General features: G+C 39.1%; 1 protein-coding gene across 1 annotated transcript in view; it reads right to left on the reverse strand.

The window, feature by feature from the left end:
* LOC139446275 (dynein axonemal heavy chain 3-like) overlaps nt 1-27856 on the reverse strand; it is a 178323-nt gene that overhangs the window by 66672 nt on the left and 83795 nt on the right. Inside the window, exons 44-50 of the mRNA XM_071227629.1 lie at nt 27715-27848; nt 26316-26567; nt 25229-25373; nt 10563-10801; nt 8825-8974; nt 2451-2667; nt 1841-1954 (exon numbers count right to left, since the gene is read on the reverse strand). Coding sequence (XP_071083730.1) covers nt 1841-1954; nt 2451-2667; nt 8825-8974; nt 10563-10801; nt 25229-25373; nt 26316-26567; nt 27715-27848 — 1251 coding nt within the window. The remainder of the gene's footprint in view (nt 1-1840; nt 1955-2450; nt 2668-8824; nt 8975-10562; nt 10802-25228; nt 25374-26315; nt 26568-27714; nt 27849-27856) is intronic.

The following is a 27856-nucleotide window of genomic DNA, read 5'->3' on the forward strand; positions in this document are numbered from 1 at the left end:
TTATGAAAACAGTGACCACTGAAAGCGTCATGGCATCGATCGTATTCCTTCCTGGTTCAGTATAAGGGCCAAAATTGATGGACTGCCAGTGTGAGGATGTTCAATCAGTGAAAAGTGTTTTTTTGTGTGTTTTTTTTTATTGTTTGTTGTTTAACATTGTACTCAGCAATATTCCAGCTATATGACTGAAGACTGTAAGTTATCGAGTCTGTAACACATAATCCAGTGATTGACATCATGAGCATAGATCTACGCAATTGGGATAAGATTACATGCATCAAACAAGACAGCGAGCCTGACCACCTGATCCTGTTAGTCGTTTCTTACGACAAGTATAGTCGCTTTTTATGGCAAGCATGTGATGCTGAAGGCCTATACTACCCCGGATCTACACAGGTCTAGTGATAAGTGAGTGAGCTTGATTCAATATTGCTTTCAGCAGTATTTCAATTATATCATTGCATATTAGCTCGATGAAGAAAAGTTCATGGTGAAGCAGGTTTACGACGTTATTATTTTGGCGAAAAATAATTGGTTTCTCATACACCTCAAGGACCTAATTCTGCATAGCAAATAATGGTCCCTGAGATAACTGGGCCACCTGTATCTCCCCGAGGCAAGGGAGTTAACTGACTTTGAAAGTCCAGTTTCCACCCTTGCCGAACTAGGCTGGAATTCCTGGGCTCGATCGCAGTGCCACCAGTGGTTATTATGAGTTATGTCTCTTCTAAGCCTCTCCTATGGACCAATCAGATTCCACATCTAGTATCACTTGCATTTGTTTCAACGCCCAGTCAAGACGATCTGGTCAATAATCAAGATCTATATTGTGATAAAACAGGTCTTACATCGCGTACTGCATCAAAACACAGGAGCACCTTGATCAAAAACATGAAAAGACTTGCAAAATATCTGTTGACAACAAGTTGGCGGTGCACATGCTTCGTAAATCATGCAATCAACCGAAATCTGCACGACAGTTTACTAACCGGATTTTGATTTTGTTACGCGATTTTGATTGGACTATGCATTGACTTGTTAGTACAGCCAAAATCTAATTCCATAATACCAGCCTAGTTGGCAAGGGTGAAAACCAGTCTTTTATAGTCAGCTAACTCTCTTGCCTGGGGAAGATGGGCCACCTGTGTCTCCCAATCAGTTCTGTGATCAAGGGTGTAAAGCACCACAATATCGTGGCATCCAATTACCGGTACCGGTAATGTTAAGGATCTAGGGTGGAGGATACGCAGGATCTAGGATCTAGGATATACATATACTGTAAAACGAGAAATTAACGAGAGCGTGAATTAAATGCAAAAAATGGTTATCAGAAATACCAACTTAGACATACGCTAAAAACAAACAACTATGTATTCCACATCACTGTTTATTGAGCAGCACTTGTAACAAGTATATAAACAATGTCATTCAAGCACTAATTTCATCCTGTGAATTGTCACTGCTGGGGCCAAGACAAGAGTTCTACTCACTCATGTCATCACTGATCACACCTGCGAGTCCAGACAGACGCCACCCACCCAACACAGTGTCTTTGTTCTTTGCGACTGCGTCAAAGGCCGACACGAGCCAGCACGCATGTATTGTTTTAGCGAAGTATTCTACTCAGCGCTAATAAGCGGTGCTATTTGGTGTGTGATTGGATTAATGTAAGGTTGGAATAAGGTGAGGATTCTCCTGTAAACCTGACAGAGGACATTTTGTTTAGATATAAATCCACTGATGCTTGAGGGGAGGGGGGTGTCACATTTTTGGCTAGGGGCCAGCGGTCACATTCTTTTGGAGACGCATTTTCACGTTTTACAGTACTTAGTTTTCTTACCTGTACAACTCTGGCAAAGTCTCGAAGGTTGAACAGATAGTGGGACTTGGACGGTGTCGGGAGGAAGTTGGTGATGGCCATCTGGTAAACCTCAAGAGTGGCGCCCAGCAGAATCTACACACAGATGGAACTCATGCTAACATCCATCACCTGTCCATTACTGCTCTGGACAAGGCGCCAGTCTCCACATGCTCTGCACATGTTACTAGTCTTCAGTTACATTAGGACTTGACTACAACTTGCAGTTGTGCCTCAGTTTGTGTCACAATAGTGCCCACAATTGCTCTACATTTATATATTGTTGCTATCGGTGAAATAAAGTATCAGCAATTAAAATCATCTGGCATTTGTGTCTATATTGAGAATTCATACCAAATTCTGGTATTTCCCTTAATCTCACAAATGAAGTTTTTAGAAACTAGTGTCTATAAACAATGGAAACATTTTTGCCAGAGAAGTATTTAAAGAAACTAGTGTATATTTACAACATAACCATTCAGTATCTTGTATCAGGTGCTTCCTTGTTAAGCCAGGCAACATCTGAGGAACGGTAGCAATTTTATATCATAACAATAACTGTGAAGTATGTCCCCATGTTGATGCCTCCTACCCTGGAGAACCTCCTGAGGGACGTCTCGTAACTCTTGAAGTGCCAGTCCATGATGGGGGAGAAGATGTTCTTCATCGTCTCTTCATCAAATGTCTCAATGCCAATAACATTAAAGTGTCTCAGGAAGCGCTGTGTGACGTTGTTCCTGCCGCCACCAGGGGGCCCCATCGCCGCCAGCATCACAATGTCCACCAACTGCAGGACTGATGTATCTTTCCTGCAACATGGTCATGTTGGTGCCATCACATTACACTTAGTGCTGTCATGCTCTATTGGTGCCGTCATACTACACTTAGTGCTGTGACGCTCAATTAGTGCCGTCACACAACACTTAGTGCCATCACACTACATTTTGTGCCTTCACGCTCTATTGGTGCTGTCACACTACACTTAGTGCCTTCACGCTCTATTGGTGCCGTCACACTACACATAGTTCTATCACACTACATTTAGTGTTGTCACAATACACTTTGTGCTGTCATAGTACACTTAGAGCTGTCATAGTTCACTTAGTTTTATCACAGTTCACTTAGTGTTGTCACAATACACTTAGTGCTGTCATAGTACACTTAGTACAGACACGCTACATTTAGTGCTGTCACACTACATTTAGTGCTGTCACACTACACTTGGTGCTGTCACACTACACTTGGTGCCATCATGATCTACTGGTGTTGTCATACTACACTTAGTGCAGACATACTACACCTAGTGCCCTCGTACTACACTTAGTGCTGTCACAGTACACTTAGTGCTGTCACAGTACACTTAGTGTTGTCACAGTACACTTAGTGTTCTCACAGTTCACTTAGTGATGTCACAGTTCACTTAGTGTTGTCACAGTACACTTAGTGTTGTCACAGTTCACTTAGTGTTGTCACAGTTCACTTAGTGTTGTCACAGTTCACTTAGTGTTGTCACAGTACACTTAGTGTTGTCACAATACACTTAGTGCTGTCATAGTACACTTAGCGTTGTCACAGTACACTTAGTGTTGTCACAGTTCACTAAGTGTTGTCACAGTACACTTAGTGTTGTCACAGTACACTTAGTGTTGTCACAGTTTACTTAGTGTTGTCATAGTTCACTTAGTGTTGTCACAGTACACTTAGTGTTGTCACAGTTCACTTAGTGTTGTCACAGTTTACTTAGTGTTGTCACAGTTCACTTAGTGTTGTCACAATACACTTAGTGTTGTCACAGTTCACTTAGTGTTGTCACAGTACACTTAGTGTTCTCACAGTTCACTTAGTGATGTCACAGTTCACTTAGTGTTGTCACAGTACACTTAGTGTTGTCACAGTTCACTTAGTGTTGTCACAGTACACTTAGTGTTGTCACAGTACACTTAGTGATGTCACAGTTCACTTAGTGTTGTCACAGTACACTTAGTGTTGTCACAGTTCACTTAGTGTTGTCACAGTACACTTAGTGCTGTCACAGTTCACTTAGTGTTGTCACAGTACACTTAGCGTTGTCACAGTACACTTAGTGTTGTCACAGTACACTTAGTGTTGTCACAGTACACTTAGTGTTGTCATAGTACACTTAGTGTTGTCACAGTTCACTAAGTGTTGTCACAGTACACTTAGTGTTGTCACAGTTCACTTAGTGTTGTCACAGTACACTTAGTGTTGTCACAGTACACTTAGTGTTGTCATAGTTCACTTAGTTTTATCACAGTACACTTAGTGTTGTCACAGTACACTTAGTGTTGTCAAAGTGCACTTAGTTTTATCACAGTACACTTAGTGTTGTCACAGTACACTTAGTGTTGTCATAGTTCACTTTGTTTTATCACAGTACACTTAGTGTTGTCACAGTACACTTAGTGTTGTCATAGTTCACTTAGTTTTATCACAGTACACTTAGTGATGTCACAGTTCACTTAGTGTTGTCATAGTACACTTAGTGTTGTCACAGTTCACTTAGTGTTGTCACAGTACACTTAGTGTTGTCATAGTACACTTAGTGTTGTCATAGTACACTTAGTGTTGTCAAAGTACACTTAGTGTTGTCACAATACACTTAGTGCTGTCACAGTACACTTAGTGTTGTCATAGTTCACTTAGTGTTGTCACAGTTCACTTAGTGTTGTCACAGTTCACTTAGTGTTGTCACAGTTCACTTAGTGTTGTCACAGTTCACTTAGTGTTGTCATAGTTCACTTAGTGTTGTCACAGTTCACTTAGTGTTGTCACAGTTCACTTAGTGTTGTCATAGTTCACTTAGTGTTGTCACAGTTCACTTAGTGTTGTCACAATACACTTAGTGTTGTCACAGTACACTTAGTGTTGTTACAGTTCACTTAGTGTTGTCATAGTACACTTAGTGTTGTCACAGTACACTTAGTGTTGTCACAGTACACTTAGTGTTGTCATAGTTCACTTAGTGTTGTCACAGTTCACTTAGTGTTGTCATAGTTCACTTAGTGTTGTCACAGTTCACTTAGTGTTGTCACAGTTCACTTAGTGTTGTCATAGTTCACTTAGTGTTGTCACAGTTCACTTAGTGTTGTCACAATACACTTAGTGTTGTCACAGTACACTTAGTGTTGTTACAGTTCACTTAGTGTTGTCATAGTACACTTAGTGTTGTCACAGTACACTTAGTGTTGTCACAGTACACTTAGTGTTGTCATAGTTCACTTAGTGTTGTCACAGTTCACTTAGTGTTGTCACAGTTCACTTAGTGTTGTCATAGTTCACTTAGTGTTGTCAAAGTACACTTAGTGTTGTCACAATACACTTAGTGTTGTCACAGTACACTTAGTGTTGTCACAATACACTTAGTGATGTCACAGTACACTTAGTGTTGTCACAATACACTTAGTGTTGTCACAATACACTTAGTGTTGTCACAATACACTTAGTGTTGTCACAGTACACTTAGTGTTGTCACAATACACTTAGTGTTGTCACAGTACACTTAGTGTTGTTACAGTTCACTTAGTGTTGTCACAGTTCACTTAGTGATGTCACAGTTCACTTAGTGTTGTCACAGTACACTTAGTGTTGTCATAGTTCACTTAGTGTTGTCACAGTACACTTAGTGTTGTTACAGTTCACTTAGTGTTGTCATAGTACACTTAGTGTTGTTACAGTTCACTTAGTGATGTCACAGTTCACTTAGTGTTGTCATAGTACACTTAGTGTTGTCACAGTTCACTTAGTGTTGTCATAGTACACTTAGTGTTGTCATAGTACACTTAGTGTTGTCACAGTTCACTTAGTGTTGTCAAAGTACACTTAGTGTTGTCACAGTACACTTAGTGATGTCACAGTTCACTTAGTGTTGTCATAGTTCACTTAGTGTTGTCATAGTACACTTAGTGTTGTCACAGTACACTTAGTGTTGTCACAATACACTTAGTGTTGTCACAATACACTTAGTGTTGTCACAATACACTTAGTGTTGTCACAGTACACTTAGTGCTGTCACACTACACTTAGTGTTGTCACACTACACTTAGTGTTGTCACAGTACACTTAGTGTTGTCATAGTACACTTAGTGTTGTTACAGTTCACTTAGTGATGTCACAGTTCACTTAGTGTTGTCACAGTACACTTAGTGTTGTCACAGTACACTTAGTGTTGTCACAATACACTTAGTGTTGTCACAATACACTTAGTGTTGTCACAGTACACTTAGTGTTGTCACAGTTCACTTAGTGTTGTCACAGTACACTTAGTGTTGTCACAGTTCACTTAGTGATGTCACAGTTCACTTAGTGTTGTCACAGTACACTTAGTGTTGTCACAGTACACTTAGTGTTGTCACAATACACTTAGTGTTGTCACAGTACACTTAGTGTTGTCACAGTACACTTAGTGTTGTCACAGTACACTTAGTGTTGTCATAGTACACTTAGTGTTGTCACAATACACTTAGTGTTGTCACAGTACACTTAGTGTTGTCACAGTACACTTAGTGTTGTCACAGTACACTTAGTGTTGTCATAGTACACTTAGTGTTGTCACAGTTCACTTAGTGTTGTCACAGTACACTTAGTGTTGTCATAGTTCACTTAGTGTTGTCACAGTACACTTAGTGTTGTTACAGTTCACTTAGTGTTGTCATAGTACACTTAGTGTTGTTACAGTTCACTTAGTGATGTCACAGTTCACTTAGTGTTGTCATAGTACACTTAGTGTTGTCACAGTTCACTTAGTGTTGTCATAGTACACTTAGTGTTGTCATAGTACACTTAGTGCTGTCACAGTACACTTAGTGTTGTCAAAGTACACTTAGTGTTGTCACAGTACACTTAGTGATGTCACAGTTCACTTAGTGTTGTCATAGTTCACTTAGTGTTGTCATAGTACACTTAGTGTTGTCACAGTACACTTAGTGTTGTTACAGTTCACTTAGTGTTGTCATAGTACACTTAGTGTTGTCACAGTACACTTAGTGTTGTCACAGTACACTTAGTGTTGTCACAGTTTACTTAGTGTTGTCACAGTACACTTAGTGTTGTCACAGTACACTTAGTGCTGTCATAGTACACTTAGTGTTGTCACAATACACTTAGTGCTGTCATAGTACACTTAGTGTTGTCACAGTACACTTAGTGTTGTCATAGTACACTTAGTGTTGTCACAGTTCACTTAGTGTTGTAACAATACACTTAGTGCTGTCATAGTACACTTAGAGCTGTCATGGTACACTTAGTGTTGTAACAATACACTTAGTGCTGTCATAGTACACTTAGTGTTGTCACAGTTCACTTAATGTTGTCACAATACACTTAGTGCTGTCATAGTACACTTAGAGCTGTCATAGTTCACTTAGTTTTATCACAGTACACTTAGTGTTGTCACAGTACACTTAGTGCTGTCATAGTACACTTAGTGTTGTCACAATACACTTAGTGCTGTCACAGTACACTTAGTGCTGTCATAGTACACTTAGTGTTGTCATAGTACACTTAGTGTTGTCATAGTACACTTAGTGTTGTCATAGTACACTTAGTGCTGTCACAGTACACTTAGTGCTGTCATAGTACACTTAGAGCTGTCATAGTACACTTAGTGTTGTCACAATACACTTAGTGCTGTCATAGTACACTTAGAGCTGTCATAGTACACTTAGAGCTGTCATAGTACACTTAGTGTTGTAACAATACACTTAGTGTTGTCATAGTACACTTAGTGTTGTCATAGTACACTTAGTGTTGTCACAGTTCACTTAATGTTGTCACAATACACTTAGTGCTGTCATAGTACACTTAGAGCTGTCATAGTTCACTTAGTTTTATCACAGTTCACTTAGTGTTGTCACAATACACTTAGTGCTGTCATAGTACACTTAGTACAGACGCTACATTTAGTGATGTCACACTACACTTGATGTTGTCACACTACACTTGGTGCCATCATGATCTACTGGTGCTGTCACACTACACTTAGTGCAGACATACTACACCTAGTGCCCTCGTACTACACTTAGTGTTGTCACAATACACTCAGTGCTGTCACAGTACACTTAGTGCTGTCACAATACAGTTAGTGCTGTCACAGTACACTGATTGTTTTCACAATACACTCAGTGCTGTCACAATACACTTAGTGCTGTCACAATACAGTTAGTGCCGTCAAGATACACTTAGTGTTGTCACAGTACACTTAGTGTTGTCACAGTACACTTAGTGTTGTCACAGTACACTTACTGCTGTCACAATACAGTTAGTGCTGTCACAATACAGTTAGTGCTGTCACAATACAGTTACTGCTGTCACAATACAGTCAGTGCCGTCAAGATACACTTAGTGTTGTCACAGTACACTTAGTGTTGTCACAGTACACTTACTGCTGTCACAATACACTTAGTGCTGTCACAGTACACTTACTGCTGTCACAATACACTTAGTGCTGTCACAATACACTTAGTGCTGTCACAATACACTCAGTGCTGTCACAGTACACTTAGTGCTGTCACTGTCACAATACACTTAGTGCTGTCACAATACACTTAGTGCTGTCACAATACACTCAGTGCTGTCACAATACACTCAGTGCTGTCACAATACACTCAGTGCTGTCACAATACACTTAGTGCTGTCACAATACACTTAGTGCTGTCACAATACACTCAGTGCTGTCACAATACACTCAGTGCTGTCACAATACAGGTAGTGCCGTCAAGATACACTTAGTACTGTCACTGTCACAATACACTTAGTACTGTCACTGTCACAATACACTTAGTGCCATCATGCATTGTGTAGGGTCATGAGCTGAAAGGAACAACAATGACCATAACATGAGTACCATTCCATCCAGCTGGGCCAACAGCTTGTAACAACATCAGAGTTTCCACCAAGAACAGATCATACCTATCACACCTACAACAACATACCAGCTGTACCACATACCTGTCATACCAAAATCCGTGGTCTATCCACTGTCGCAGGATCTCTATGGGAGGTTGGGCGCCATACCTCTCCTTGGCGGGCATGTTCAGGTCATCCACAAACACACACAGCTTCTTGCCCAGGGTTGGCCCATAGACTCCCTTCTTCCTCCTGGAGACAAACGTATCAGCAACAGTTGATTACAACCTACTGCTAGCTTGTGTTTGTTCTGTTCTTGAATTGGGTACTTGGACCCCCCAACCCCTCCCCACCCCAGCCCACATTTGTCATGCCTGTACCCCCATATTAAAGGGGGCAGGGACCCATTCCACAGAGTAATCTTAGAGCTTTGGGTTTATCGTAACTCCCATATGTTAACATAGGATTACAATAGTTGTAGGCTTGTAGCGCTGAGGTGATCGTAATTCCGATATGTTAACATAGGCTTACAATAGTTGTAGCGCTGAGGTGATCGTAAATCTGATATGTTAACATAGGCTTACAATAGTTGCAACGCTGAGGTGATCGTGATTCCGATATGTTAACATAGGCTTAAAATAGTTGTAGCGCTGAGGTGATCGTAACTCCCATATGTTAACATAGGCTTACAATAGTTGTAGCGCTGAGGTGATCGTAACTCCCATATGTTAACATAGGCTTACAATAGTTGTAGCGCTGAGGTGTAGTAATTCCGATATGTTAACCTAGGCTTACAGTAGTTGTAGCGCTGAGGTGTAGTAATTCCGATATGTTAACCTAGGCTTACAGTAGTTGTAGCGCTGAGGTGATCGTAACTCCCATATGTTAACATAGGCTTAAAATAGTTGTAGGGCTGAGGTGATCGTAACTCCCATATGTTAACATAGGCTTACAAATGGTCGCAGTGCTGAGATGATCGTAACTCCCATATGTTAACATAGGCTTACAATTGTCGCAGCGCTGAGGTGATCGTAACTCCCATATGTTAACATAGGCTTACAATAGTTGTAAGGCTGAGGTGATCGTAACTCCCATTTGTTAACATAGGCTTACAATAGTTGTAAGGCTGAGGTGATCGTAACTCCCATATGTTAACATAGGCTTACAATAGTTGTAGCGCTGAGGTGATCATAATTCCGATATGTTAACATAGGCTTAAAATAGTTGTAGGGCTGAGGTGATCGTAACTCCCATATGTTAACATAGGCTTACAAAAGTTGTAAGGCTGAGGTGATCGTAACTCCCATATGTTAACATAGGCTTACAATTGTCGCAGCGCTGAGATGATCGTAACTCCCATATGTTAACATAGGCTTACAATTGTCGCAGCGCTGAGGTGATCGTAATTCCCATATGTTAACATAGGCTTACAGTAGTTGTAGCGCTGAGGTGATCGTAACTCCCATATGTTAACATAGGCTTAAAATAGTTGTAAGGCTGAGGTGATCGTAACTCCCATATGTTAACATAGGCTTACAATTGTCGTAGCGCTGAGATGATCGTAACTCCAATATGTTAACATAAGCTTACAATTGTTGCAGCGCTGAGGTGATCGTAACTCCCATATGTTAAAATAGGCTCATAACAGTTGTAGCGCTGAGGTGATTTTAATTCTGATATGTTAACATAGGCTTACAATAGTTGCAGCGCTGAGATGATCGTAACTCCCATATGTTAAAATAGGCTCATAACAGTTGTAGAGCAAAGATTGCTTCATGGAACAGAACGTCATATCACTACACACAGTTGAGATTCAAGCAAACACTTGAAGCATATGTACCGGTCAAGTTTAGAGAAGATGATGTCCTGTGTTTGATTGGCTGATGTTTGAGCAGAGAAGTTGATGTTGTTGATGATGTATTTGTCTTTTGGAAGCTGAAGTAGGAAGTTGTTGGTGATGGCGCTTTTCCCCGTTCCTGTCGGGCCAACAAACAGCACAGCCTTGTCCTTGCTGAGGAAGCGCTCCAGGAAGTACCGCTGTCTCTCTGTCTCCACTGTGTTGATGATCAGGGCGTTAATCTACAAGGGGAGATAAGCATAATTAGCAAAAAGGTCCTTTTTCGTTCATCGCCTTTGTTTCATGATCAAACCTACCACTAGACTTTCAAGCATATTTCAAGCTTGATTGCATAAGTAAATATTACATCTGATCATAAGATTTTTCACGAAAATGAAAATATTAACACCACAATCAGATTTTTATCTTTTTATTTCATCAGTTATTTTCTGATTATTATTCTATATGTTTAAGCTTAAGAGGATGAAATAAAACATCATGATTAGCTGTCATATGAAAACATGTTTGAAATCTGATACTTACCACTGTGAATTTTGCTTACCAGTATTTATTTATTTTATATATATTACACCAAGAAAATCATTAGATCGTTCAAATGAACATATTTATATACTGATATCTGAAAAGGAAACATAGTGCTTCATTTTTTATTATAATATCGTCATGTGTTCCTGTGATTTTGTTTTGATTTGATTTGTTTGTTGTTTAACGCCACACTCAGCAATATTCCAGCTATATGACAGCAGTCTGTAAATAATCGAGTGTGGACCAGACAATCATGGCCAGTGATTGAAATCATGAGCATCGATCCAGACAATTGGGATACGATGACATGCATCAACCAAGTCATCGAGCCTGACCACCTGATCCTGTTAGTCGCCTCTTACAACAAGCATAGTTGCCTTTTAGGGTAAGCATGGGTTGCTGAAGACCTATTCTACCCTGGGTCATGTTCCTGTGAAGAACGCTGATAAGCTGATAAGATTTTTATGATCTGATGAACTATGACATATTTTACCTGAGGAACATATATCTTTACATAAAGCAGTGATATTAAGTCCATAATAATTATAAGAAACTGAAAAAAATAGCATGGGAACTTACATTGAGGCACATAATGATACTTAACACAAAACACTTGGATTCTGTGATGTAGACATTACAACAAACCAGGTGTTTCACACCTGTAATTAAGCATAGGAATGATATTCTAGGACCTGACTGTCACAAGCTATGAACAGGTTACCTCAACCTCACAGATACACAAGCTGGAGTCCCATCGTCTCATGTTAGGGGAAAGGAGTCTAGGATGGCTAAGTGATACTGAAGGTTTCAGGACAAGGCATATAAAGTATTGTGGTTCCAAATCAAGTGTGGTGACTGAGAAAGATGATTTTATTGACCTTTCCACCAATTTTATACAAATTGTAATGTTTCACCCATATTAAACAGCATTTTCATTAAACATATGACCTACACACAAGAGTTCTTGTCAACCAATAAGCATTAAGGATAAAAAAATAATGGTCTTTGTTCTTAGGCACCGCCTGCATCATCATAAAGTCTGCTGCACATTTCGTTTTTATTGCCATTTTCAAAAAAATTAATGCGATCCAATAAAGTTACCATGCAGTTACTTCCCCTTACATGGCCACTGCTTTAGTGCGCATCTCGTGTTACGGTCATGGTGGTAATAGGAGTTTGTATGCTTGTTTATGTAGGGAGGTCCTTTCCCAGAATGAAGGTACACAACTGCATATTTGGTTACATCCTAGTTTGAACAAGCAACAAAAACACCGCCCACCTGCACTATATTTTCAAATGTCATTGCCTGAGAACCAGTTCTTTTATTTTTTTATCATTGTGTATGATGAGATCCACAACAGTATTAAGCTGTCCTGAGTTTCTAATACTGTAACAAATGAACAGAAATCATCCAGAAAATAAAAACTCTTTCAGAATAACTTGCTTGAAGATATTGGAATACTTGCCATCAGTGTCTCGAGATTAGAAAAGTTAGAAATCCTTGATTTTCCTGATACTTATAATATTCTCAAGTACACATAATGTGCTATATACGTCTAATTATTATACAATTATTGTTAATTTTCATATTTTCAGGTCAGCAGGTACATAAATCTATCCTAATCCAACCTAAGATTATTCTATTTAGATCAGAATCATTTAATTATATGCAGATACGAGAGTAAAGCAATATACTTTACATACTAACACCCCGCGTTAGTGATGATGATATATCAATACACATACATTATATCGCCTTGTGTAATAAGACTTACATAGCTTGATGCACGTTAAATAGAACCTGACACACAGATGGCTGGACGCAGGACGCAGGACGCAGGACGCAGGACGCAGACAATGGACAATGAGAGGGATGCATGCACTAACAGTGGGTTGATTAACAGGGGAACATACGCCTAGGACGCTTCTAGGACAGCAACATGGCTGTCATGGGAGGTTGTTAGTAGCCGGAATGAACAACTAGCTTACCATGATACGAAGATCTCTATCTCGCTGTCAAAATCAATGTCACATGATTGAAATGTTAATTGCAACTAGATAAATCCAAATGATTGAAGGAAGATATTAATTCAATTTGTTAAATCTATGATAAAAGTATGAATGAAAAGCATATTGACCACAGTGATGTCACAATTAGTTGCTAATCATGTTTATTGTAACTGTATATATCAAATGTATAAAATGTCATTATCATTTAAAGGAGTTTCAGACAACACATCTTGAAGACAAAAATCAGCTGTGTGCCAGCTGTTTGGGATGAGGCAGACATATACAGATGTTTGTTTGTTTGTTTGTTTGTTGTTTAACATCACACTCAGCAATATTCCAGCTATATGATGGCGGTCTGTAAATAATCGAGGGTGGACCAGACAACCCAGTGATTGATATCATGAGCATCGATCCATGCAATGGGGATCGATGACATGCACCAACCAAGTCAGCGAGACTGACCACCTGATTCCGTTAGTTGCCTTTTACGACAAGCATAGTCACTTGGGTTGCTGAAGACCAGTTCTACCCCGGAATTTTCACGGGTCAGCTGTTTGAGTGGGACAGATTTGGACAGGTTTACAAAAAAAACATCTACATCGTTGGGACAATCACAATGGAAAATGATAAATATTAATAATGATGGTTATAAACTTTTGCCAAAACCTGCTGGAGTAGGTTTACAGAAATAATACAATATTGAATCTAGACATGTGAGTGGAGGGAACTGTGAGATGGGAAGCAAGTCATCCATCACAGAAACAGCATTTCTGTGAACCTACTAAACCAATATTGCACTTCTCTGAGAGCAGCATCAGCAGCTAATTATAAGGTGATAACCTGGGCCCACTTGCACAAAGCGATCTTTGCGCTACGACTATTGTAAGCCTTTGTTAAAGTATGGGAGTTACGATCATCTTAGCGCTAAGATCACTTAGTGCAAGTGGGCCCAGATCCCAGTGACTAGAATCTTATTCATGACATGGGATTGGTATTGGAGGTTTTAAGTGAATCACAATGTATTGCAATACGCATCACATAAAAACTGTATATCGGTAATTCAAAATTTTGAATTCAGAAGAAATCTGATACATTAGGTATGAATTGAAGTTCATAAATGGATCATAACAAGATGCTGGTACAACATAATGTTTACTCAGACAAGAAATATGCGGCCATCTTGGGGCCACGGATGCATGCTGAAAAAATTGATATTGTGATACGTATTGTATAAAGGATAAACCTTAATTTACCGATATACCTGTAATAATGTCAACCCTTATTCATGACAGTCTTGTGGGGTATAGCCTTGCGGTTCTAGCACTGGTTGGTCACACTGGAGACACAGATACTCATCCAGACACAGTGTGAAGGCCATCCTTTGAGGAGCCTGTTTGTTTGTTTGTTTGTTTGTTTGTTTGTTTGTTTGTTTGTTTGTTGTTTAAAGCCGCACTCAGCAATGTTCCAGCCATATGATGGCGGTCTGTTAATAATAGAGTCTGGACCAGACAATCCATTGATATCATGAGCAACGATCCACGCAATTGGGATACAATGACATGCATCAACCAAGTCAGCAAGCCTGACCATCCGATCTCATTGGTTGCCTCTGACGACAAACATAGTCGCCTGATACTGCACACCTAGTAATGCTGGGATGGAGTTAGGGCAGCCCCATGGTTAAAGAGTAGGCTCATGAATGGCCTGGACCATGTGGTTCCCAACACCAGTACAATAAGTGGGGGCAGTCACAGCTCACTCAGCAAGAGTGGTATGTTTATACGATGTCTTTATGAAATACTTATGAAATCACTGTAAGATTGCAAGAGATGGTGAGACTTTGTGATTTGAAATGAAAATATAAAAATGATACTCGCATATTTTATAGATTAGTGGTTAGTAGTTCAGAGTTTCAGGAAATAAAGCTGTTTAGTAGGAACTAGCAGGTACAAAAGCTACTAAATGCAGGGACAATGATCAGCATAGTCTTTTGACAATCTCATTAAAATCAGATCTTAGTTCTCGCTATCGCTTGTTTAATGGCAGCGAGAACTTAGATCTGATTTTAATGAGATTGAGTCTTTTAAGTAAGATTTGTTGTGTGAAAATCGATAATAAATAGCTCACACAGATCAAGTGATATTACAAGTCTTTTAGGGCATTTAGATTTGCTTGAATAACTTATTTGGTGATATGAAGTTACACACAAATCTCCTTTAAACATAAATAAATAGTGTTTGTGTTAAAACAATTATGATCTAAAATGTTACATGAGTTTTTCGTCATATGGAATAATTATAAGAAATACCATAATGGTTAAGCCAAAACAAAGAATAAATTACAGCGCAGAACAATGACTGGTGAAGATCACATTATATTATTTCCCGTTGTCAGAAACCTAAGCAATGACATACCGTATTCGACATAATAAGCACCCAGGGAACTCTCAAAATTAGAAATAGGGGGCTCTTATTAGAATATTATTTTGGTGAAAAAACAACAGAGTTGAAAGATCGAAAATTTCGTGGTTACACGCGAATAAATAAGTGTACATTGATCTACTGGAATGGGGTGCTAATTGGGATTGTTCACCCGCCAATATATTAGCAAATATCACGGTGGCCGCTTATTAGAGCGGGGCACTTATTATGTCGAATACGGTAATAGTAAACTAAAGCTGTAAACAGTCAATTAATTATGTTCAATTTTATCAATTCAGCGTTTGATGAAAACTTAATCCCAAGTGTCACAGGTCGTAGATACAGGTCGTGGACGTCTACCACATTGGTGAAAACCAATGTTGTAGTGCTGACCAAGGATCATATTAGTGGTGAATCTGTCATTTGACCCCACTATTAGCAGATCCTGGCAAGGCTAAGGGATGCAACTCTGCATGCCGAACTGAATGCCTCTATTGTCTCATCTCCCCTAACAATCAATACACAGGCCAGCACAATCTCACTGCTTGTCTTGCAGATTCAACGCCACTGTTTAGCAAGTTTACAATAAAAAAGCAACATTTGGGACTGAAAACTGTTAACTCAACATTTAAAGCTACATTTTGACATTGTTCTTTCCAGTTTGCCAATGCCATGACAAATTTACTCCAAAGAGGTGTGTGTTATACACAAGAACATAGTGGCTGTCGGGTAGCTTAATGATTAAAGCGTTCACTCGTCACGCCAAAGACCCGGGTTCGATTCCCGACATGGGTACAATGTGTGAAGCCCATTTCTGGTGATATTGCTGGAATATTGCTAAAAGCGGCGTAAAACCACACTCACTCACTCACTCACTGACTATGATAATTCCTCTTTTATTATACAGTACATTATCACCTAAGAAGATAACGGGTACAGATCAGGTAGATCATCATAACGTCATTGTTACCATGGCAACAGTTGACATACTGACAGATGTACACTTAATCCCCAAACCACTGAAAGTAAATGTTAGAATAAGCTAAGTGAAAGTATTAGTACAACTGTATGAGTAAAACGATATGAATTTCCTGGGAAGTCACTTTCATTTTTAAACTAATCACGATCATATAGGATAAGTAATATATTTTTATTTTTTTCATATTTTACAAAAAAAGATTTCCAAAAAGATGACTGCCATGTACAAGACTGTCATCGTGTAAGCTGAAAGATTGTTTTCATCCAGGTTGTAGGAGTGCTGAGATATCCTACAGAGTGGTACCACAGAGTGCAAGGTGCCGTCAGATCGCTCTAAGTGACCATTTGTAAAGTTTGGGAAAATAACCCAACATAGTGCACAGCTGTTTTATTTACACTGTTGTAAATAAGGAACCTGCCATCCATATAAATTGTTTGTTATTATTGTACAGGTGCAGCTTAATCAGATTTGTGTTGATATATGAAGATGGGATTGGAAGATCATTTGTCAGGGAAGTAGGGTGCGAAGTGCATACGTGGAGAGGATGAAGTGATTCAATACGTTTCTTACCGAATCATCAGATGCAAACACGCTTTGTGGTTTTGTCTTTGTGAAACAAAAATAAATAACACACAATTTATTACACAAAGATATTATCAAAGTGATTACGCATGTGCTTTAACAGATTAATTTCAGAATATTTGTATCACTGAAACATACTTCATTATAACTAGTTTTCTTCAAAGCACTAAATGGATCTACCCATGCATTCGTGACAAACTCATGTTACTCCGGGACAAGCCGAATTGCGACTCGTCCCTCTCTTGTGGCCATTCCGTCTAAGCGCAAAGGGGCATAGCTAAAAGAATTGTCAACTTGTTGCGTAATGATTCACATATATTACCCAAAATATTATATAACATCTGATGCAATCTAAAGGACATCGGGACGTGCGGAATTATACAGTATGATTGAACACATTTAACTGTGTCTTGGGTACATTTTTAGATGCAAGACTTATGTAAAATCAAAAATGATTCCTGAGGGATTCTTTGACCGAAGAACTTGAAGTCATATGCGCATTTTGATTGGTTTGTCGTATTTTCGCACATAACATTCATCGATAGGGGGACGAGTCTTCTTGCAGGTTACGGAAAGGGGCGAATGGTGACGATTGCTACCCATGTAGACCTGGTCCTGACTGACACAATTGCATAGTGAAACCTTTTTCACTTAGAAATGGGGAACCACTGAGTATGTGTCAAGTATCCAGACTCGGACAGCATCACTTGCTTATAGTTACACCTCATCCTTACATCCTCATATACGATATGTGACCAACCATGAGATGAGGGACCTCGGGGGTGAAAAATCACTTGTCATTATATTTTAAACCTACAGTATCATCGAAACACATAAATACAATTCACAAGCTTCAATTTATATTTATTAACAGAGATATGGCATCAAACATTTGGACTCATTTTCCGACTTGTAACTGTTTATGTGATAATTACAGTTTTTAGACATAATGTCTGATGTACTGAAAGTAGTCATGTAGGTATGCTGAAATGTTTTGAAATAATGTTTTGATTACATTATGAACTAATGAGAGAAAAATAAGATATTTTTTATATTGTCCGCACACATTGCAATCTTCACTGTAAGCTGACATCAAACGTCTTTATGACTTGACAGCACAATAGTATCCCAGCACCCATCAGGTCCCTTTTCTCCTCGTGGGTCACATTTATCAAGAAACTTAAGTAACACAGTTTGTGTTAAAAGGAAATTATGTATGTCTCAGGATGAAATGATTGACTGTTTACCACAATTTACAACTCTCAGGATGAAATGATTGACTGTTTACCACAATTCATAACTCTCAGGATGAAATGATTGACTGTTTACCACAATTTACAACTCTCAGGATGAAATGATTGACTGTTTACCACGATTTACAACTCTCAGGATGAAATGATTGACTGTTTACTACAATTTACAACTCTCGGGATGAAATGATTGACTGTTACTACAACGCATAACTCTCAGGATAAAATGATTGACTGTTTACTACATTGCATAACTTTCAGGGTGAAGCATCACACATGTGGCTGACCAACATACAAGCTAAGACACTTGACATACTAACTACAACCCTGACATACTAACTACGACCCCGACCTACTAGCTAAGACACTGACATGCACACACAAGTCTACTCATACACACATGCTTCTCTTGCCACTAAGAAACGAACAATACATTTTTGTAAAATTGTAATAATATACAGTTTTCATATTTTTTAGACGTAAGCCCGTCACCCTTATTTAAATACTAATTAAATCAATCAATCAATCTTTATTTCAAGTACTGAAAAGGCCATAGGCCTATAGTACATATATACATGCAGTAGCAATGGAATGCAATGGAATGGAATGCAATGCAATGCAATAGGAATTCCTATTTCACCCATTGCTACTGTATGTATATATGTACTATAGGCCTATGGCCTTTTCAGTACTTGAAATAAAGATTGATTGACTAATTAAATATCTTGGGTATTTTTTTTAAATCACATGTAATAATGTAAAGAAAGAAAGGCTTGTCTTTTTTTATTTTTAGAAAAATCCCACCACCTGAACTTGAAGATGCTAATAGAATAAATCTTTTCTTTTTCAGTTAGTACTTCTAGTTTAAAGTTAATTATCAACCTCCAACATCTATACATAATGTACTGATTAATTTGTTTGATTAATGTCAGCTAGTTGTTACACAAACATGATCACATTCAGTGCTGGACCTTGCTTACTGTGGTACCTTCCTCCTAGCAAGGGAGCAATGATAGGTTATACTGACATGTACAACACAACTGTGATGAAGAAGAAGCACAAATGCACTGTATCTCACCATCTTTACTTCCTAGATTGATACTTTAAGAGTGAGTGAGTGAGTGAGTTGGGTTTAACGCCACTTTTAACAGTATTCAAGTATTCAAGTTGAACCCACAATCATAGGTTTCTGGCGTGCCCAAGGGACTCAACTCTGCACAGCGAATCGCGGCGCCTTAGACGACTGGGCCACCTATGCCCCCTGCTACTTTAAGACTCAGAAATACCCCTACAGCATTATTGTTGTTGTTTAATGACGCACTTAGCAATATTCCAGCTATCTGATGGTGGTCTGTAAATAATCGTGATTGACATCATGAGCATCGATCCACAAAATTGGGATATGATGACATGCATCAACCAAGTCAGCGAGCGTGACCACACGAACCCATTAGTCGCTTCTTAAGACAAGCATAGTTGCTTTTTACGGTAAGCATGGGTTTCTGCAGACCTATTCTACCCCAGATCTATACTGGTGACTACAGTATTGACTACAATGGAGACAACATATCAATTAAGCCAAAAACAATATGAAGATTCAAAAAACTATTTGAAATGATCTTGATCTTTTTTAATTAAAATAGATACTGCTCAAAACCCAATCCTTTCATATTACCCCGGTACTATAATTAATGTGTCACGCCATGACAGATTGACTACAGTACTATGAAAGATTTGGGTGTTCTTTTACAAGTTTTATTTGTTTTGTGTTTCGTTAAACACCATAATCAGGAATATTTCAACTATATCACAACTGCCTGAATATCAGAACAAACAACCCTGTGATTGATATTATGAGCAATGCCCCTCGTTGTCATGGTAATATACAATCAAACAATCACTGAGCCTAACCATCTAATCCATTGCCCCTTACAACAAGCATAGGTTACTGGAGACCCATTTTCAACCCTTGATAGCATAGATTGCTGGAGATCCATTTTAACCCTGGATAGTATAGATTGCTGGAGACCCATTTTCAACCCTGAATAGCATAGATTGCTTAAGACCCATTTTAACCCTGAATAGCATAGATTGCTGGAGATCCATTTTAACCCTGGATAGCATAGATTGCTGGAGATCCATTTTAACCCTGAATAGCATAGATTGCTGGAGACCCATTTCAACCCTGGATAGCCTAGATTACTGGAGACCCATTTTAACCCTGGATAGCATAGATTGCTGGAGATCCATTTTAACCCTGAATAGCATAGATTGCTGGAGATCCATTTTAACCCTGGATAGCATAGATTGCTGGAGATCCATTTTAACCCTGAATAGCATAGATTGCTGGAGACCCATTTCAACCCTGGATAGCCTAGATTACTGGAGACCCATTTTAACCCTGGATAGCATAGATTGCTGGAGATCCATTTTAACCCTGAATAGCATAGATTGCTGGAGACCCATTTCAACCCTGAATAGCATAGTGAGTGAGTGAGTTGGGTTTAACGCCACTTTTAACAGTATTCCGTTTATATCAAGGCGTGTCAGCTTAATGTGGGAGGAAAGCCCGAAGTGATGCAGGTCTCAGATGTTTACCACTTCGGTTAAACCCACTAGCACGGGTATGGTGCTGACAAACCTAGAAACATAATCGGGGCAAACCGGGATTCGAACCCACAATCATAGGTTTCTGGCGTGCCCAAGGGACGCAACTCTGCAGAGCAGATTGCAGCGCCTTTGACGACTGGGCCACCCATGCCCCCTGAATAGCATAGATTGCTAGAGACACAATTTTAACCCTGTATAGCATAGATTGCTGGAAACCCATTTCAACCCTGGATAGCCTAGATTACTGGAGACCCCTTTTAAACCTGGATAGCATAGATTGCTGGAGACCCCTTTTAACCCTGAATAGCATAGATTGCTGGAGATCCATTTTAACCCTGGATAGTATAGATTGCTGGAGATCCATTTTAACCCTGGATAGTATAGATTGCTGGAGACCCATTTCAACCCTGGATAGCATAGATTGCTAAAGATCCATTTCAACCCTGGATAGTATAGATTGCTTGGGACCCATTTTAACCCTGAATAGCATAGATTGCTAGAGATCCATTTTAACCCTGGATAGCATAGATTGCTAGAGATCCATTTCAACCCTGGATAGCATAGATTTCTAGAGACACATTTTAACCTTGGATAGCATAGATTACTGGAGACCCATTTTAACCTGGGATAGCATAGATTACTGGAGACCCATTTTAACCTTGGATAGCATAGGTTACTGGAGACCCATTTTAACCTGGGATAGCATGGATTGCCCATTTTAACCCCAGCATCCCCATAGGTGTGATGTGACAAAAGGATCAAGCATATTTGTGGAACAAATTATGTATTTCTAATGGAGACAATAGGATAATATAAAAGACAACAGCTAACATGACCTGACACCGACATGCAGACACCTTCAAGAACACTTTTATCTACTGGGCAACTTGAAATGACATGCAGAGATTTAATAATTAGGTGATGGAACATATAAGTTTGCATAATTCTTTTGAACTTGGATCTTAACATGCTCAATATACACACATTTAATGTTTTCATGTAAATGTTTCTGGATTAAGAACATATGGCATGTCTCTCAAACCTTATCTCTGATGCTTTTCTGGTTATTTAGCTATGGTCTTGCAATGATAAATTTTGGTTTTTTTTAATTATTTCACTTTATTTTGAAGAAATGATATGAAAATGACAAAAATGATGATAGGAACATAAAAAAAACAAATAAACAACATGGAGGACAAACAGACAATACAACACAGATGCTTGCAGCAAAACTACAGACCTCAGCTGAACAGAAATCGGAACGAGGAACCAAAATTAACCAATTTAGCAATTATTAAAAATAACTGATGTAAATCATTTCAGCCAAATTTATCTACTTTCTCGTTTAAAGACTTCTTTTTTTTCAGTAATATGTCATTTCCTTACAATCTATTACTTTTACACAAGAAAACATACAGGTGAACACGGAAATGTACTTTCACTGCCAAGCTGAGACACAGTTATCTCCCTTTGACTAGCACATCTACTGACCACCAGTACAAAACACATAACACACGACAAGGTTACCTGAATTTCCTGCAGGCAAAAGCAAAGTGAATTTTTTAGTCAATTTATGAAAGCAAAAACTCAGTTTGCACCTGTTTCAACAGTCTTCTCAAAGGCAACAGTGTCTGTGATGACCAGTTTTGGAGATGTGTGTTAAACAAATCTTGTGTCATTGAAAGCAAAAGAGTTAAATGAGTATTATCACTTATATCTACCTATCTTATGGTCTTGTAGAGCCTATTCAATCAACTTGCCCACTTGTGACGATTAACTGAAACTGCTGGCACTTGTCCAAGTCTGAGTGATTGAGTGAGTGAATGAGTTTGAACAGTATTGCAGTTATATCCTGGATTGTCAGCATAATGTCGGAGCTTAGGCCAAAGTAACAAAAGTCATGTTGACATAAAACCTGAATCATTGGTTGTTTTTTGTTTGTTTGTTTGTTTGTTTGTTTGTTGTTTAAAGCCACACAGCATAATTCCAGCTATATGATGGCAGTCTGTAAATAAGTTCTGTAAATAAGTCTGTATCATGTGGACATAAAAGCTGAATCATGGTTTGGGTTTTTTTTTTTGGGGGGGGGTTTAACGCCACACTCAGCATAATTCCAGATATATGATGGCAGTCTCTAAATAAGTCTGGATCAGACGATTGAGTGATTGTCATCACAAGCGTCAATATACGCAGTTCAGATATGGTGACACGCATCAACCAAGTCAGCAGCTCTGACCACCAGACCCTGTCAGGTGGCATCAGTCTGGTGCTGACAGACCAAGATCACATATGCCCTGTTATGGTGCTGCGTTTCGGTTTGATTCCGGAGAATATGGAGTTTACGAAAACATCGCGTAAAAACTTAATGATGTAGCAATAAAGCCAAAAATGTACAGACTTGAACAATCTGCGATAAGGATGTTAATGGCATCCTTCACTGACAGTACCGGGGGCATGGGTGGCCCTGTCATCTAAGGCGCTGCAGTGCGCTATGCAGAGTTGCATCCCATGGGCACTCCAAAAACTTATGATTGTGGGTTCGAATCCCGGTTCACCCCAATTATGTTTCTAGGTTTGTCAGCACCAGACCTGCATCACATTGTGCTTTCCTCCCACATTAAGCTGACACACAATGATATAACTGGAATACTGTTCAATATGGCGTCAAACCCAACTCACTCACTCACTGACAGTACTTGTCTTAGTTGTCATGTCTATCAGCATCAACAGCTTGCCACTAAAGATTTCAGTGTCTGGTTGAATGTCAGTATTACTAGATCACAGATACTGTTGCCTTTGAGTGTAGAGAGGATATAACATATATATCATATATGGAAGTTATTATGCATGCTTGATTAATGCATGGAATATGCATGTATTACATGCAACTGGAGGGAATAGATTGGAGGCTAACTTGTAGTCTGGATGATAATCGAAACTATTGCAATATCTGACTCAAAAACAAGAATATTGACATAGATGTACTCCAAGTCTTAGACATTTTAATCCAGGAGTGCAACACACATAGGAATCTACTCTGCAACTTAAAAACTATTTCACATTTATGAAAATATCTTTCTTTCAAATTGGCCCAATACAGAGAAGTTAAGTTTGAGTTTTTACAACAAAGGAAATTAATAAAGATTATGACAGTGATGTTCAATGTTCATATTCGGTGGCAATGGCTACATGGAAATGTTAGAAATAGACTCGAAAAGCAAGTTTGATAAATGTGAGTATATTTGACATATTTGCACCATCTTTCTACCTAGTACCTCCAAGTTCTGACGTAAATGACCATTAATACAAGTGAATGAGTCGTCAATCCAACCAACACACACGCTCAGACATGCAGTGAATAGTGTATATGTGCAACGCAAAATCAGGTCATGTGTGAAGAAAACACGTTTAGTTTCTACTGCATAACAGGATACTGGCTGAGAAGTCCCATTATAGCCGCTGAAATATACACCTTTCATTTCCCTCACTGCAGTTTCTAACAGCGCATATCAATTTCAAAGACAACCAAGAACACTAAACTATCTCCTGATCAGACTGTTTGATAATGAGAATTTCATTGTTCTGTGGATAAATGTTTGGAGTGTTGTCAATGAATACCGCTGTTTTGTTGATGTACTTCCCACTTTTCAAACCCTGAATTTTGTTTTGATTCAGACAAAGAGTCAACTTAGAGAAGTAATTAAAGCGACAAAACCCTTTTCATAACCAAAAGAAATCTGTGCTAAAAGCAGAGTTCATTGTACGATGCAATAAGAATTTCAACACACTGGTAGATATTACTTTACTACCAGTTCTATATTGGGGCAGCCTATCTTGTTATGCAGTTGGAACTAGGGATGTCTTCGTATATCTTAATATCGATGTATCTCTAATTTGTTGATGTTGATACTCTATCGATACAAATTTATGAATATCAATACTAAGATATAATTCACTGCCACAAAAACACTCATGTTTATTAAGATTACCATGGTAGGATGGCAGGAAATTCAATTTAAAAAAATTAATGGACCAGTTTAGTTCATATTTAGCATTAAATGGTCTACAAGTGTAATTTGTATCTATACACATACAGAATAATTATACAGAATACAGAATTCTTATTAATTGATAAATCAATATTAAAATTTCCAACAATGACACCCCTAGTTGAAACACTCCTCAATACGGGTCTGACCTCCCCCACACATGCCCAGTACACCACTCTCACGTCACACCACATGCCATATAGGTTAGAGGTCACTGGTCTACCTGCGCTTTGCTGTCGATGTTAAAGGATGTCACAAGGCTGCTCCAAGAGTTCCAGGAACCGTACTGGCGGCGGATATAGACGTGGTCAAACACAGACCCCTTTTTGGGGATCATCAGCCCTCGTGCAAACTTCAAGTTCTTTGGTCTGGAAACACATGGTTTAACGGGATGACACACCTGGGAGCAGGGTATTGTTTCATAAATTTACATGCTCGTAGAGTTTATGCCAATTTTACACCAACGTAATATGACACTAACTTTGTTTAATATTTCCAAGTTACACCAGTTTTACATGAAGGTAAGAGTTACGACAGTTTTGTGAAACGGTACACAGTTCCAAAAAGTCATCTTGGCACAAAGATCACCATCAGTCTGTGATAAAGTGCTGTAGTTACGATGATCATCTTAGCTCTATGACTGTGCTAATTTTCTGTTTAAGTATTGAGATATGATCGCCGTAAGTCTATGTCAAAGTATTGGAGTTACAATGATTATCTTAGCTCTATGACTGTAATACTTTAATGTTGAAGTATTGGAGATATGATCACTGTAAGTCTATGTTAAAGTATTGGAGTTACGAACATCGTAAGTCTATGTCAAAGTATTGGAGTTTGGATGATCATCTTCGCCCTATGACTGTGGTAATTTTATGTTTAAGTATTGGAGATATGATCGCTGTAATTCTATGTTAAAGTATTGGAGATATGATCGCTGTAAGCCTATGTCAAAGTATTGGAGTTATGATCATCGTAAGTCTATGTCAAAGTATTGGAGTTTGGATGATCATCTTAACCCTATGACTGCGCTAATTTTCTGTTTAAGTATTGGAGATATGATCGTCGTAAGTCCATGTTAAAGTAATAGAGTTTGGATGATCATCTTAATTTGTGAATTTCTTTACATATGTGCCACTGTACACTAGTGAATCTCTATCATCCTAGCAGTGTTGGTGCTGCATTGTCTAACATAGCCGCTCCGCTATGGAGAAAGTACAATTGATATATTTTCAAGTTACCGGTAATGAAGGTTTCTCAGTAATCCCAAATCCAGACAATGAAACTTCAAGATTCCGATGCAACTACTATACCTGGGATATTTGCCCGTGGCCTCCATCTCACACAGTGTCCTGAAGAACTCATCAAACTTGAGTCGTGAGTTGGCATCAAGCGTGGCGCCGATGGACCAGACAATGGAGAAGAAAAAATAGGAGATGATCATGTTGGTTCTCTCCTCAATGATCTTCTGGTCCGTCAGCGTGGTGGGCGTCGGCTCATCCTCTTCATCCTCCCCCTCCTCCGGGATGTACGACTCCTCATCTTCGTCCTCCTGGCCAAGCCGTCTATGTCACACAACACAACACTTGTTACAACCCCGACTGTCTGTGGCACAGCACACAACACACGTTACGACCCCAAGCTGTCTGTATGACACAACACAACACACGTTACGACCCCCAGCTGTCTGTATGACACAACACAACACACGTTACGACCCCCAGCTCTCTGTATCATTGTGTAAAGCCTCAATTCGGTAACTTCGATCTTGGTAACAGAAAACTGCCACAGAGCACACATATACTCTTGATCGATAGTACACCCCTTTGGATGTTGATGTCGTGTTGCTCAGAAACTACAGCTATAAAATATGCACAACATGTAAGGGCATTGCTTCAGTTTCTTTGCAATCACAATTCCCCAAAAATATCTTTGTTTTCAAGATACAGTAAACTACGGTTATAATGAACATGCTTGTAACGAACTGACCTATAACAAATTTATTTTATAGTCCAGACCATTTGTTGCATACATGCTGTATATCTGCTTATAATGAACTACGGCTATAACGAACTAAAATTAGTGATTGGCTGAATAAAATGTCCACCTGACATGACCTCATAGGGAGGTGTTATCAGATTTTATACAGATACGTATGAGGAGTCATCTTCCTGAAACCCAGTTCCACCCTTGACAAACTAGGCTGGAATTTCTGGGTTTGATCAGTGGCTATTACGATGTCCCTTTTATGTCCCTCCTATTGACCAATCAAATTTCCTCCTCTCATATCACTTGAATTTGCTTCAAACGAAATGGCAGTGTACAGTAAATCAATCGATAATCAAGAGCTCTATTGTAATAAAACTGGTCTGACTTCGGGATGTGCATCAAATCATTGTAGCCACCTGATTAAAAACATGAAAAGATTTGGAAAATATCTGTTGACGCTAAGCTGAAGGTACACATGCCTTTGTCTATGTGTTTTGTCCATGCACTTATGCAAAGATTCGTTAGTCTAGGCAAAATATAAGTATGGTTTTACGCCGCTATTTAGCAATATTCCAACAAGATCACAACGGGGGACACCAGAAATGGGCTTCACACATTGTACCCATGTCAGGAATCGAACCCGGGTCTTCAGCGTGATGAGCGAACGCTTTAAGCACTAGGCTACCCCACCACCCCAATTTCTACACAGAGGACCTGGTGTACCTGACGTCCTCCATGAGGCAGCTGTACAGCTTCAGCATGCTGGACGTCAGATGCATGGCGTGACAGGGCAGGATGTGACGGCAGTACTTGGTCACAAAGTTCAGGCTCGGCGGCAGGATCCACTCAAACAACATCTGCAAAG

This window comes from Haliotis cracherodii, unplaced genomic scaffold, assembly GCF_022045235.1.
Source record: "Haliotis cracherodii isolate W230 unplaced genomic scaffold, xgHalCrac1.p SCAF_6, whole genome shotgun sequence".
Taxonomy (NCBI): domain Eukaryota; kingdom Metazoa; phylum Mollusca; class Gastropoda; order Lepetellida; family Haliotidae; genus Haliotis; species Haliotis cracherodii.